This window comes from Lytechinus pictus, chromosome 2 (genome assembly GCF_037042905.1).
Source record: "Lytechinus pictus isolate F3 Inbred chromosome 2, Lp3.0, whole genome shotgun sequence".
In the NCBI taxonomy this organism is placed as follows: domain Eukaryota; kingdom Metazoa; phylum Echinodermata; class Echinoidea; order Temnopleuroida; family Toxopneustidae; genus Lytechinus; species Lytechinus pictus.
In genome coordinates, this window is record NC_087246.1 from 15,575,296 (window position 1) to 15,587,635 (window position 12,340).

Consider the following 12,340-nt stretch of genomic DNA (forward strand, 5'->3'; position numbering starts at 1 on the left):
ATAATGACGGTCTGATAAAGCAGTTTTTATTGTGCAATCCGATACTATTATTTCAAGGATATGTTTTAGTGACAGTAAATATGTTAATAATCATTGTAGTGGGTAAATAATGATTCCCCCCCCCAACTTACCTAAATTCAATTGGTATTGTAGATTTAAATGTATGGCTGTTCAGTGAGATCTGAAAACTTGGCAGGTTTGTACAATTTCCATAAACAAGAAGTTTTTCCATCTAACAAATGCATATTTTACCCAGTCAACTGTAAGGTTTGAAATAAATGCTATACCGGTAATAAAAGTTACATGTACATGTATCTGACTTACTAGAATCATTCATACATACATGTACATGTATGAAGGCAAATAATTTTTACAAAATGACACTTGGATGGTAATTTTGTTATCTGAAGTACTATATACATGTACATGTAATAGTGTAGTGTATGTGGTTTGCAGTATTGATTGTGGTGTTAGCTGTTCAATCAATGTGTGATTGAATATTATAATCAAACAAACGGCTCTTTCGCACACCATTCTCTGTCTCATTCTCCCTTTCACAAATATGAGTTTTAAAAATATTTAGAGGGTGACATACATTTGTACATGTATTGTATCCTGCCCACTGTGCAGGTCAGCACATACAAATGCAGCAAAGTTCCTTCCTTCATCAACCAGTTTAAGCATTGTAAAAAATCCTCAACAGGTATGATAAATTTGGCTCACATCTGTCTGATAAGGTAACATCTAAGTTTTATATGTGTATTTTATTTGCTTGAAATTTATGAAAACTTAATTTTTTTTTTGAATTTTTCATATTTGACCCTTTACATACTTGAACCAGAATTTCCTTTGCTATCTAATCGCATTGAAAGTTGCCCTTGACATTTTAACATATTTGTGGTGCGAAGGGAGAACTGTCTACGGTACAGTGCAAAGCTCATTTTAAAGGTCTTGTAAATTTGTAGAAATTGACAGAGATAAAGCCAAAACGGCATAAAGATATTGGTGCATTATTTTGTTTGTGTTATGAAATTGAGTATAATGTTCCCAAAACTGTTTTAAGATCTACTGTAGATGTCATTTTCTGCCTATTAATGCTTTGATAATGTATTAAAATCAATGTCATGGTGCATGCAATTTTTGAGACCTTTCGCTTTCTGTGACGAGCCATGTGGACGTACGATATTAAGGAATTTTAAGAGCGCTGCGCATGCGCGAAGTAATCTGTGACGAGCCTTCTCGTTCACTGCCCAAATCTGTGACTCGTATTTGAGGGTTTTGACGTTCGGTGTCATAGTGCTCGAACGAGCGCTAGTTCGTACATGATGACGTCATCCAAGCTTAGCAAAAATGAATGAAGCCGCATCAACATTCGAGTTTCGTTGATTCTGCAGGGCTGGTAAACTGCAAATTACTGCTTGTTACCAGCTTTTCCATTACATTTTATTTTTTAGTGTGTCCTGTTTTCAGACACTACATATCCGATAGGTAATTGATGTTCTATTTCCAAACAACTGTTTTTTTTGGCTTTTTGCGCAAGAGTGCAAATGTTGCACCCTCAGTCGCCCCACTGGTTCGTAGCCTGATGCTACGCCTGATTCTCCGGCCAAGCATTGGCCCACGGCCCGCACGCTATCACGCTGGTATATGCTGTGGCCTGGTATGGGTACGTCGAATTAAATCAAAACTGTTTTCATCAATGTACGAACGTGATACTGAACGAGCGGTGTCACCACTTCCGGTGAACTAGGACTATGTTGCAGTCGCAGACAATCGAAAGCTCCTTTTTGCCAAGCAGTGGTAACTTCCATGAAATCCTTGATTTTGATTGGCTGTAGAGTATGATTACCATGGTACATGTACATGTAGTTGACAGTAATACATGTAGGTCGATAAAATAATGGATTTTTTAATCATTATTTGAGTCATGTTGATTGTGACATGTGTTAGAGGTTTAGTGAACTTTGGAATGTTATAATCAATCAAATACTCCAAATTTGTGAATGATTATACAGGTAACAGCCTCTCCCTTTTTTTTTACCTGGATGTTGCGTTGTACTACATATATCTGAATCGATTACCTGAAGCGATTGTGCGTGCATACAATATATTACACATTGTACATTGATAATGAGTAAATGTATACTGTATTAGTGCATACACCTAATGCCTTGCCAAATTTCAGGATAGCATTAAGTGAAGATTCTACAAGGGATTATAACAAGTTTCAGAAGAAATTTCTCCCTATAAACTGAGCTAGTAGTAGGAGACTGAATAAAAATTTAGCATTGATTGATTGCATTGCGACAACAAACGTATTGTCAAGAGTTTCAAAGTTGGAAGGTTATGATACAGGATTACAGAAACCTAGATTCATGTATGTGGAACTCTCTGAACACTCATGTTTCACAATTTCAGGTTTCTATAGAGTACTATTCCCAATAAGTCGAGTTGCTGTATACGTATAGTTGAGATTAAAAATGGCTACTGCCTCGGAACAGCTGAGCCCCCTCCAGCACTTTTCACACCATCAATCTTACTCCAATTACAGCGCTCACATCTCAAACCAATCCAATAACGTATAGGTGTTCATAGTACAATATACTTAAAATTGAGTCCCTTGGCTTTTTTTTGGGGGGGGGGGGAATTGGGGTGTTTGATCAAGGGGAATCCTACCATTTTCTGAACCTCTTTATGGAAATTATATATTTTTTATTTAAAGGGCCCATGTCATCTAAATGTAAGTTGGTTCCTGTCAGTCTGTAGTCCTGTTTGTACATCACTTATTCCACCCACCCACCCCCCCCCCCTGAAAAAGGAAAATCCCCTAGGTTCTAGGAGTGAGTTGTAGAACATCGATTTCACATATAATAAAGTGAATGTAAGGTAAATAAATTGAATTGTAATTTGGAGGAGTGAGTGTGAGTGCAAAAAAATGAATTATATTTACATGTATGAGAAAACTTTTTTTTTGATTTTATTCAATGGAATTAAGAGCAATTAATTGAGGTTGTCTTTTCATCAGTCTTCAAGAATTCGACCTATTTACTTTCAGGGATTTTCCCCTATTTCGTTCTCCATGTAATAGAAGAAGAGTACTCACGGTACATAGTTGTGGAATGTGGATCATGTGGTAGACTTGTCTTGATTTTAATGTTTTAAATTGGTTGGCATGATTGATTTCTTCCTGTTATTGCTTCCAACAACATGTATATTCATGCAAATGTATTCTTCATTAACAGATTGGTTTCTGGAAATGCCACTAGTATTAAATGTACATGTAGCTGCGTGAAAGAAGGCCATTAATTGCTTGATATTTAGCAAGCATCCATTAAAGGGATGGTCCAGGCTGGAAATATTTATATCTCAATAAACAGAGTAAAATTCACAGAGCAAAATGCTGTAAATTTGATCGAAATCGGATAACAAATAACAAAAATATTGAATTATAAAGATTTGCATTATTCCGGCGAAACAGTTCTAGGCACGTCTTTATGAATATTCATTAGGTGGGCTGATAATGTCATATCCCCACTTGTTCTTTTGTATTTTATTATATGAAATTAGGTTTATTCAAAAATTTTCTACCAAGAACTAAAACAATTGGATTGACATTAGTTATTTATTGCTGCAACTTATTTCATCGTAATAGAGACACATCATTTTCACATGTATCATCATCATCATCTAGTACAGGAAGAAGGCGGTGGCCTGTAATTCCCGGTCACTCCATCTATGGTTTTAGTCTGGTGAGTTTATTACTGTACGCATGCTGAGGAGTGGGAGTCATGGTAGATCAAAGCGATGATCCCACCAATGTTTATCTACATGCCTTTTAAATGATTCTGTTGTTGGCAAGACGACTATACTTTCCGGGAGGCTATTCCAATCATCTATCACTCTTCTGCTAAAAGACTTGCTGCGAATGTCCAGTCTACAGTGCTCTTTCTGAAGCTTCAGGCAGTGTCCCCTTGTTGATCTGCCTACTGATATTGTGAAGAAGTGATCTAGAGGGAGATTGATAAGTCCATGCATTAGCTGGTGCACGAAGATCATGTCTCCTCTTCTCCTCCTGTACAGCAGGGAGTACAAGTTCAATTTTTTGAGTCTGTCTTGATATGGGACGTTCTTCAGCTCTCTGACCAGCTTGGTTGCCCTTCTTTGGACCCTTTCGATCCTCCTTGCATCTTCTTTGAATCTGCTATGCCAGAGGATACTCCCATATTCAAGGTGGGGTCTTATTAGGGTTTTGAAGAGCAGAGGCAGAGTTGTCCTTGTGAGTTGAGTGAATGTCCTTTTCATTATGGCGAGGAGTTGGTATCCTTTGCTAACTGCTGATGACACATGCTGGTGAAATTTCAGCTGACAGTCCACTATTACACCGAGATCCTTTTCGGCTTCCACTACTTGCAAGTCTTTCCCATGCATATGGTAGCTTTTTCCAAGGTTTCTCCTGCCGATGTGCAACACTTTACATTTGTCATCATTGAAGGGTAATTGCCATCTCTCAGACCACTCAATAAGGTTATTCAGGTCGTCTTGAAGACCACTCGTCTGTGAAGGTGTATTTCCAGTACTATAGAGTTTCGTGTCATCAGCAAATAATACCACTCTGCTATTTATTACGTCAGATGGGAGGTCATTTATGTAGATCAAGAAGAGGACTGGTCCGAGGACACTTCCTTGCGGAATTCCGCTTGTAACAGGTGACCAGTCGGATGATTCTCCATTAACAAAGACTCTTTGTACTCTTCCGATCAAAAATGCTCTAATCCAGTTCAGGAGTTTACCTTCTATACCATGTGCCTTTAGCTTGAGTAAGAGCCTTTGATGGGGAACGCTATCGAATGCCTTCCGAAAATGAAAAAATGAAACATGATTTCATGTAATAACATAAGAAAGAGGAAAGTGGGGATGTGACATCATCATGTATTTTTTTTTTGTTCATGAAATCAGAATAAAAACATTATTCAAAAAAAAAAAAAAAAATCATCAGCCCACCAAATGAATATTCATGACGATGCGCATAACTCAACTATTAAGATTGTTAAGTCCTACGTTGTTATTTCATGCAAAGGTGTGGCAAAAGTTTTTGCAAATATAAAGTGTGAAATGTAAAGCATTAAGCGTGCATTAAATATTTGGAAGCCTTGCAAGTCATTCACAGTATGTGCTTAGAGTTGCTTTTTATTAAAAGACTTCAAGTGATTCTCACAAAATATTTGCAAAGCTTCTGAACCTTTAAGCACACATCTGATGCATTTTTACCACATTGAATACGAATAAAGAACTTAAACCCAGTAAATTGCAGGCCCTGACTTGACATCTTATACATATTACAACATTCACTCTTTTTGTTTCCTATCATGTAGAGAGAATTAGACGACACAGCGACAGACTTGGCCAACAGACAAGATGAAAGTGACACATCAAGAAAGAGGCTGGTTGAACAAAGTAGGGAATTCAAGAAAAACACACCAGAGGTATGTCTCTAATTACATATCTGTTCCATTTTTTGCATAAATTGTTCAGAGTTCCATCTTTTGATTTTAATTTGCCTTTGTACATTTTGTTATGTGCATCAATAATTACCATAGGTTATGTTTGATGTTTTTATTAGAATATTTAGGGCTATGCTCCAATTAGTAACCTATGGTCATGATCTGTTCCACCCCCCCCCCCAAAAAAAAAAAATGAGTCGGTGATTCCTTTGATTAAAAAAAAATGAAAACGTTTACAGATGAGGATGTTTTATGCTAAATCAAATTCCTGGGAGTCAAGTTATGTATTTTTTCTCATATTTCGTAAGAATAGAACATTTACTCAAAGAAAAGTATAAAAAAAATAATAAGCATAGCTTTGTTTGACATTTCCATTGGAAAATTTCTCCATTATTGTACATGTATATTGACAAAGATTGTGGTTTAAAGTTTGAGCTCCACTCAATTCATATTCACATTTCACAATTTTATTCTTTTTTATGATACTTTATGATCGTAATTCCAATCTTGCTTTGCAAGCGATCAAACTTGAATTGTCCGTACATGACCCTTTTTCTTTTGATGAATAGGCAATAATTGAAGAAATTGATTTGAAGCTCTTTAACCAATTTGCCTTGAACAATGAAAGCCATTTTACAGTCTGACCATAAATAAATAGCGTGTTTCACCATTTGAACAAGAATTTGGATCATGTATTGTTTATATTTGTGGGTGTAATTCTGACTGATAGATGAGTTAATCTAGTTTATTGCATTCATCTTGTAGAAATAACAGTGTAGCTAGCTTTACTGCTCATTATTCATGCATTGATGCATCATCAGTTGTGCAATTTCTGTAGTTGAAGTTGATGCAGTGAGCTTCTAATTAGAGTGACTTTGAAAAAATACAAAGGATTTTTCTGTTTGTAGACTAGATATTGCCCTGATATTCAACCCAATTTTGTATTCTTTTAATTCTAAAGAATGTATATTACTTATATTCTGTTTATCTTTGTCAGCTCAATAGTCCAAAAAAAGAAAAAAGACGATAATCAATGTTACTCTATATGTAATTGGATCTTTGATCAAGTAGGTGATAATGTGCTTTGGAGTTACCTTGGTTTCAAATGTTTGTTTAATTTCTTGATTGATTAGCTGTCTTTTCCTATCAAATTTACTTAAGTTGACAGATTGAACGATAGTTTGACAGATAGAAATTCTTTGTTGATTGAATGATTTCTCTATTGTCCAATAACATTAATACTATAAAAAATTGATTGATTTGAATGTTTGAGAGGTTTGGGGTTTATCTGAACATTCTTTCAGAACTTGAACTTTAATGTTGCATTTGATCAATATCTATATTTTGTTTATCAAGATACTATTTTGAAATAATTTCTGTTATTAGAATGATATCACAATACTTGTGCATATACAGTGTATATGTGTAGTTCGTCTGTTAGGGGAGGGGGGCTTGGTTGAAAAAATGTAGGCAACTTTATAAGAGGGATTTACCCCTTTAAACCTATTGGCCCATATTTTTAAGTCCAGTATAACTTAGGCTGTGGTCTATAAAGTCTTGGCTAAAACTATGGGAAGCTATCAGTGTCAAAAATAAATATGGTACAGTACGAATGCTTCTTGTTTTTACTTGGATTCCTCCCATGGTTTAATGAGGAAGAAAACTGTTGTATTTATCATTTTGAAGTTTTTTAATGATTATTTTTGAATGCCAAATTGATGATCACCTAGAGATTGATGCTACATGTATATATAGCTTCCCATAGTTAAACACAACTTTAGACCATAGTGAATATGTATAAGTTAAACCAGAGTTCAGAATACGGGCCGTTGAATTTGCCCTGAGGATGGGCCAAATCATTGTGTAGCATGGGCAGATTAAATGTAAAATGATTTTCTCCGCCCCCCCCCTCCCGCCCTTCACCTCCAGGATGTACGTAAACAGGTTGCTCCATTATTAAAGAGTTTTCAAGCTGAAGTTGATTCTTTGTCAAAAAGGAGCAAAGCGGCAGAAGGAGCATTCTTATCAATCTACAAGAAACTCATTGACACACCAGGTATTGATACATTCCTTTTAGTATGTTTAATTTATTCTTAGTTCTATACACTTTTTATTATCAATATGTAATGGGATATAGCAGTAAAATGAGATTACTTAGTATAGTTGTTGATAAGTCAATATAAATCCAGAAGTCAGTGAAATTTATGGTATATTTTTGTTGTTGGGTCATCAACAAATGATAGATTAGTTTTGTGCATATAAAGGGGGCGGTTTGGTCCTACTCATGTTCAAGTTAAATGCAGCAAAATTTCATTTTCAAAGATCCTTCTAATACATAGCATGCCCACATATTTATCTTTAGTCAAAGTATGAAGGCTTGTGCCATTTTGCACCAGTTGAGAGTTTTGGATGTTCTGTTTTGAGTTTAAATCTTTTAATGGATGAATGCAGATCAATGTCATTCACCTGTTAAAGCTCTCTGACACATTGATAGAGCCAAATTGTATTATTTCCTTTCACATGTATCGGTGCCTCTGGCTCCAAATAATATGATACAATTATTCATTCACCTACTCTCACAATGCAAGCACCTTCTTAATGAGGGCTGATATTAGACAACACTGTCTTGCTCACTCATGATATGTTTATTCTTTTTGTGTACATTTTCCCCAAAGATCCCACATCAGTATTAGAATATTGCGTCAATCTGCAGAAGAGGGCTCAAAAAGCACAGGATCTTGAGATTGAAAATCAGAAGCTGAGAGAAACATTAGAAGAATATAACAAGGAGTTTGCTGAAGTTAAAAATCAAGGTATGGATGCTGAATGTTGACTAATATGGTTTTCAAATTTATTTCCACATTTATTGACAAAAAAACCAAACAAAGAACATTAAAGGATAAAGGTTTGACCCACTTTACAAGAAATTGGTGCAATACAGTTCCTTTTGGGGGAGGGGTGGAAAGAAATTGAATTTTGCATATTTGTTTTTTTTGTTTGAAGATTCCAAGGCTTTGCAAGTACATGGATGTTAATGTGGCCTCTCTGAAAACGGTGTCTTTTTGTCTTATTTATGATTGATCTCTTAAGGCAGTTGGTCTTCATATAGAGAGGTGGACAAAGTTACAACACAGGATTGATTAGAGTTAAAAGGCAATTTTAGTAAACTTTTGTTAGTTTTTGCCATCCATTCATTTTTTCCCCAATCAATCACACTCCCCATCCATCAATGTATCAATACCACACATCCAATCAATCATGTCATGAATAGCAGCACTCGGTCTTTAGAACTCCAAAGTCTCCTGTCTAAATGCTATTAACCAATTTGTATGTTTCTCTGCATGGAGAGAATTATGTGTTATTGACAGGTCCCAACCATGGATCATTGAATCATTAATTTTAATCAAAGATTATAGATCCACTAGGCAATGCATATCAATGTGAATATAACTAACTCTGTCAGGGAGGATGGCTTCTGTGGTTATTGATGGGAAGTCATACAACATTGTTTAACTAGAAATACTTAGATCATTGTATGTGAAGTGAGAGCCTGTTAATATTGTTCGCTCTAAATGTATGTGATGAAGGAAATGAGAACCACAAATTTCCCATTCTCCATCCAAAATCCAAAGATATGAATATTTAAAGAAAAGTTGTAGCCAATCATCATGAGTTAAGAAAAAAACACTTTCATTTGACGGACAGGTATTAACAGGTATGCTGGGTCAATGTACTCCACTATGTACTCTCTGTACATCATCCCCTGTACTATTTGTGACATTTGAGATGCTCATACTGAGCTACGTTGCTAGGCAATGCTGCATCATTTACCTCACATCATCCCCTAACCACCTGGAGGGATGAAGCCCAGTCAGGTATAAGGGCCCGGTCGTCTCGTCTGCTCGACCGAAAACCAGTTTTCTTTTCGGGGTTCTTGTTCTTTCTTGAGTGTGCTTGCAACATGTGATAGCGCAACTATCCTGGCTGCTGCGACGCACACTCAAGTGGAAGATGCTCGAGTAGATAAATGCTCTCGTTTTGTTTGTATAACATTTCAGGAATGTACTTTGTTTTCTCTAAGACTTTGTGTGGCAGAGATTTCCTCTCATTCTGCTTTTGAATCTCTCAACGTTCTTCATTCCAAGGTCTATGAATTCAAATTGATTCTCATAGTTTTTAACCAAAAGTATAGGATTAATATCAGTAATTTGGAATCAATGAAATTTTTGTGATTTGAATCAGTTGATAGTCTCTATTTAAAAAACAATACAGATAAAAACCTAGACGTAATATTTGCTCTCAATAGATCCACAGTATATTGATTGTCATGTTTCAATGTTAAAAAGTGTTTCTTTTTCTTGTTAAAAAGTGTTTCAATTTCTTGATTAATGGAGAGCTTTTAGTTTTATATTTTCTTTTAGTCATTTGACAAGTTCTGTTATTCCCATAGACTTTGCACAGGACAAACTGGTTACATTAGTCAATGGGTTAACTAAATATTGCTGTCTGTCAGAATAGTCACTTAGATTTCTGAAAAGAAAAGATGACTTCTCTTGTATTTGTCCTCCCCTTCCCTGTAGGCATGATAACCCACGCTAATGACTTGGAGTAATATTTCTTCCATTCCATTTAACTTGCAATACATGTATTTGAATTTGGGTATTCAGCAGGAAGAATTTATCTTAAAAATAGATTTTTTGCCTGAAACCTGGATAAAAATGTATGTCGTTCCCACAAACGTTGCCTTTAGAGATGGAAACTTAAGATAACGTTCTATGGCTCTTAATATCTTAGAATATCTTCAGGTTTGGTTTTGTAAACCTTCATCTATTGAGTGATCTCTGAATCAATTAAATCAACTAAATGTTTTCATCTCAATATCGACCTGTCTTTTAGATCAATGTTAACCTGGCTTGATGTATAATATTTTGCATAACATAAGAAAGAGATGTTTATATTGGCTTGAAGACTAATCACAAGTATTAATGCGAAAGGATTGATTTTAGGCCATTATCAGATGATTCCAGTAGATGAACACCTAGAATCGCAAGTTACAAGTGACTGAACTATTTTTTTATTTCATCATTTATAGTCAGTTTATCGTATGATGGACTTGTAGATATTGGAAATTGCCATTATGTGGTATTAAAGACTGAAACCATAGAACTCAAAACGGTCTGAATGTACATGTACCTGTATCTCAAAATATGAAAACATGGAAAGAGTTTTTTCCAGTTTTCAATCAGACCTGCTTATTGCAATCATTGGTTCAACTACAGTTGAATCTTTATACAGGACAATGGATTTGCCAAAAATAGGCTGAATACTATATATTCTTGGTTATTCTGCCTTCATGCTTGGTAGCACAGCTATTTTGGAAATTCAGTTAATTTCTTGTGGTAATGAATTATGTTATTTTCTAGCTCTTCTATTTTTTTTTTGCTTGCTTTTATATTATGATTTTTTATATTTTGTAGTAGTAGATGTATTGTCTCTGTAACATTTGAATATTGTTTTTAATGCACATGTAAAGTAATTAATAAATAAATTGAACTGATAGATAAACCATTAAACATAACATACTATAAAAATAAATGTGTACCCTTATTATGAGTAACTTAGGAATAAGCATCATAATTTTTAGGTTCTTCTATAAAACCTAAATTGTCCACAACTACATGTAATTAGTTAAAATATTACCTATTTTACCGGGTTTATATACATACTCTTTAAACTTGTGTAATTTGAATACTGTAGTTTATGTTCCAGTATTTTCTTAAATATGCAAGTTTTTGACAACATATACCACACATGATAGATGATTTAGCATTTGAAAGTAAATATGCATTTGCCTATATTATATCATACAGTTCACAGTAACATTCCTGTTTTTATCAAGGGCAACAAGGAGTTTAAAATGATGGGAATTTTGGCACAATATTCAGCTGTTTGTTGTGGCATTAAGTTTGTATTGATTAGGCCTATCTTCTCCCGATCCATTATATTGATTTTAGCTATTATCCAGTCTTTGCCAAGAATGCAATACATGTGGGTTTTTTTAAATATAGGCTTTGTATCAGGTGATGATCTTACTTTAGAAAGAGATAGGAAATTATATTCTATTTTTGGAAAATTTTACAGAAAGCGTTATTATATGAATCTCTTTTCATCAACCTCGATTTTCAGCTATAATTAATCTCATTTGATTGAAATCGTCAGTGCAATGGATATTTAATATTTACTTTGGTGTTTGTCTTTTCTTCAAAGCAAAACAGGGCTACATTTAGTTTGAGATCTAAGAAGACTTTAAAGAACTTTGCAGATAAGATGGTTTATTTGTTTCATTGGAATTTGGCGCAATATTTTGCTATTTGTTTGATGTTCCATCTGGTTTGTATTGAAATGATCAGACCCACATGTATCACTCCCAATCCATTGTATTGATTTTTTTTTAGCTATTACATTTACATGTACATGTACCTGATCCATTCCTTGCCACAAATGCAATAGATACTTTTTCTTTTTAACGGATATAGATAAACATGTAGTCTTATTATTGGCTGATAATCTTTGGGAGAGATAGGAAAATTCATTTTACTGAGGAAAAAAAGAAAAAGAAATGCCTTTCTTGATCAGTTTGATTTTTAATCACTATTAATCTCTTTTAAAATATTTAATTGATTCTGAAGCATTTACCCAATATTTGCATTTTTCCTGTATGATAAGTAAAAGAGAAGTGCTCTGTGTATATTTAGTCTGAAATTCCAAGAACCCCCCAGTTGAAAAAAAATGCAATTTTAATTAAATGGCTGGCAGTTTGTATTCATTCCAATTTTTAA

General features: G+C 34.7%; 1 protein-coding gene across 1 annotated transcript in view; it reads left to right on the plus strand.

Moving 5' to 3' along the window:
- Window positions 1-2,480: 2,480 nt before the first annotated feature.
- LOC129254720 (homeobox protein cut-like 1) overlaps window positions 2,481-12,340 on the plus strand; it is a 30,209-nt gene continuing 20,349 nt past the window's right edge. Inside the window, exons 1-4 of the mRNA XM_054893231.2 lie at window positions 2,481-2,579; window positions 5,373-5,483; window positions 7,431-7,557; window positions 8,177-8,314. Coding sequence (XP_054749206.2) covers window positions 2,481-2,579; window positions 5,373-5,483; window positions 7,431-7,557; window positions 8,177-8,314 — 475 coding nt within the window. The remainder of the gene's footprint in view (window positions 2,580-5,372; window positions 5,484-7,430; window positions 7,558-8,176; window positions 8,315-12,340) is intronic.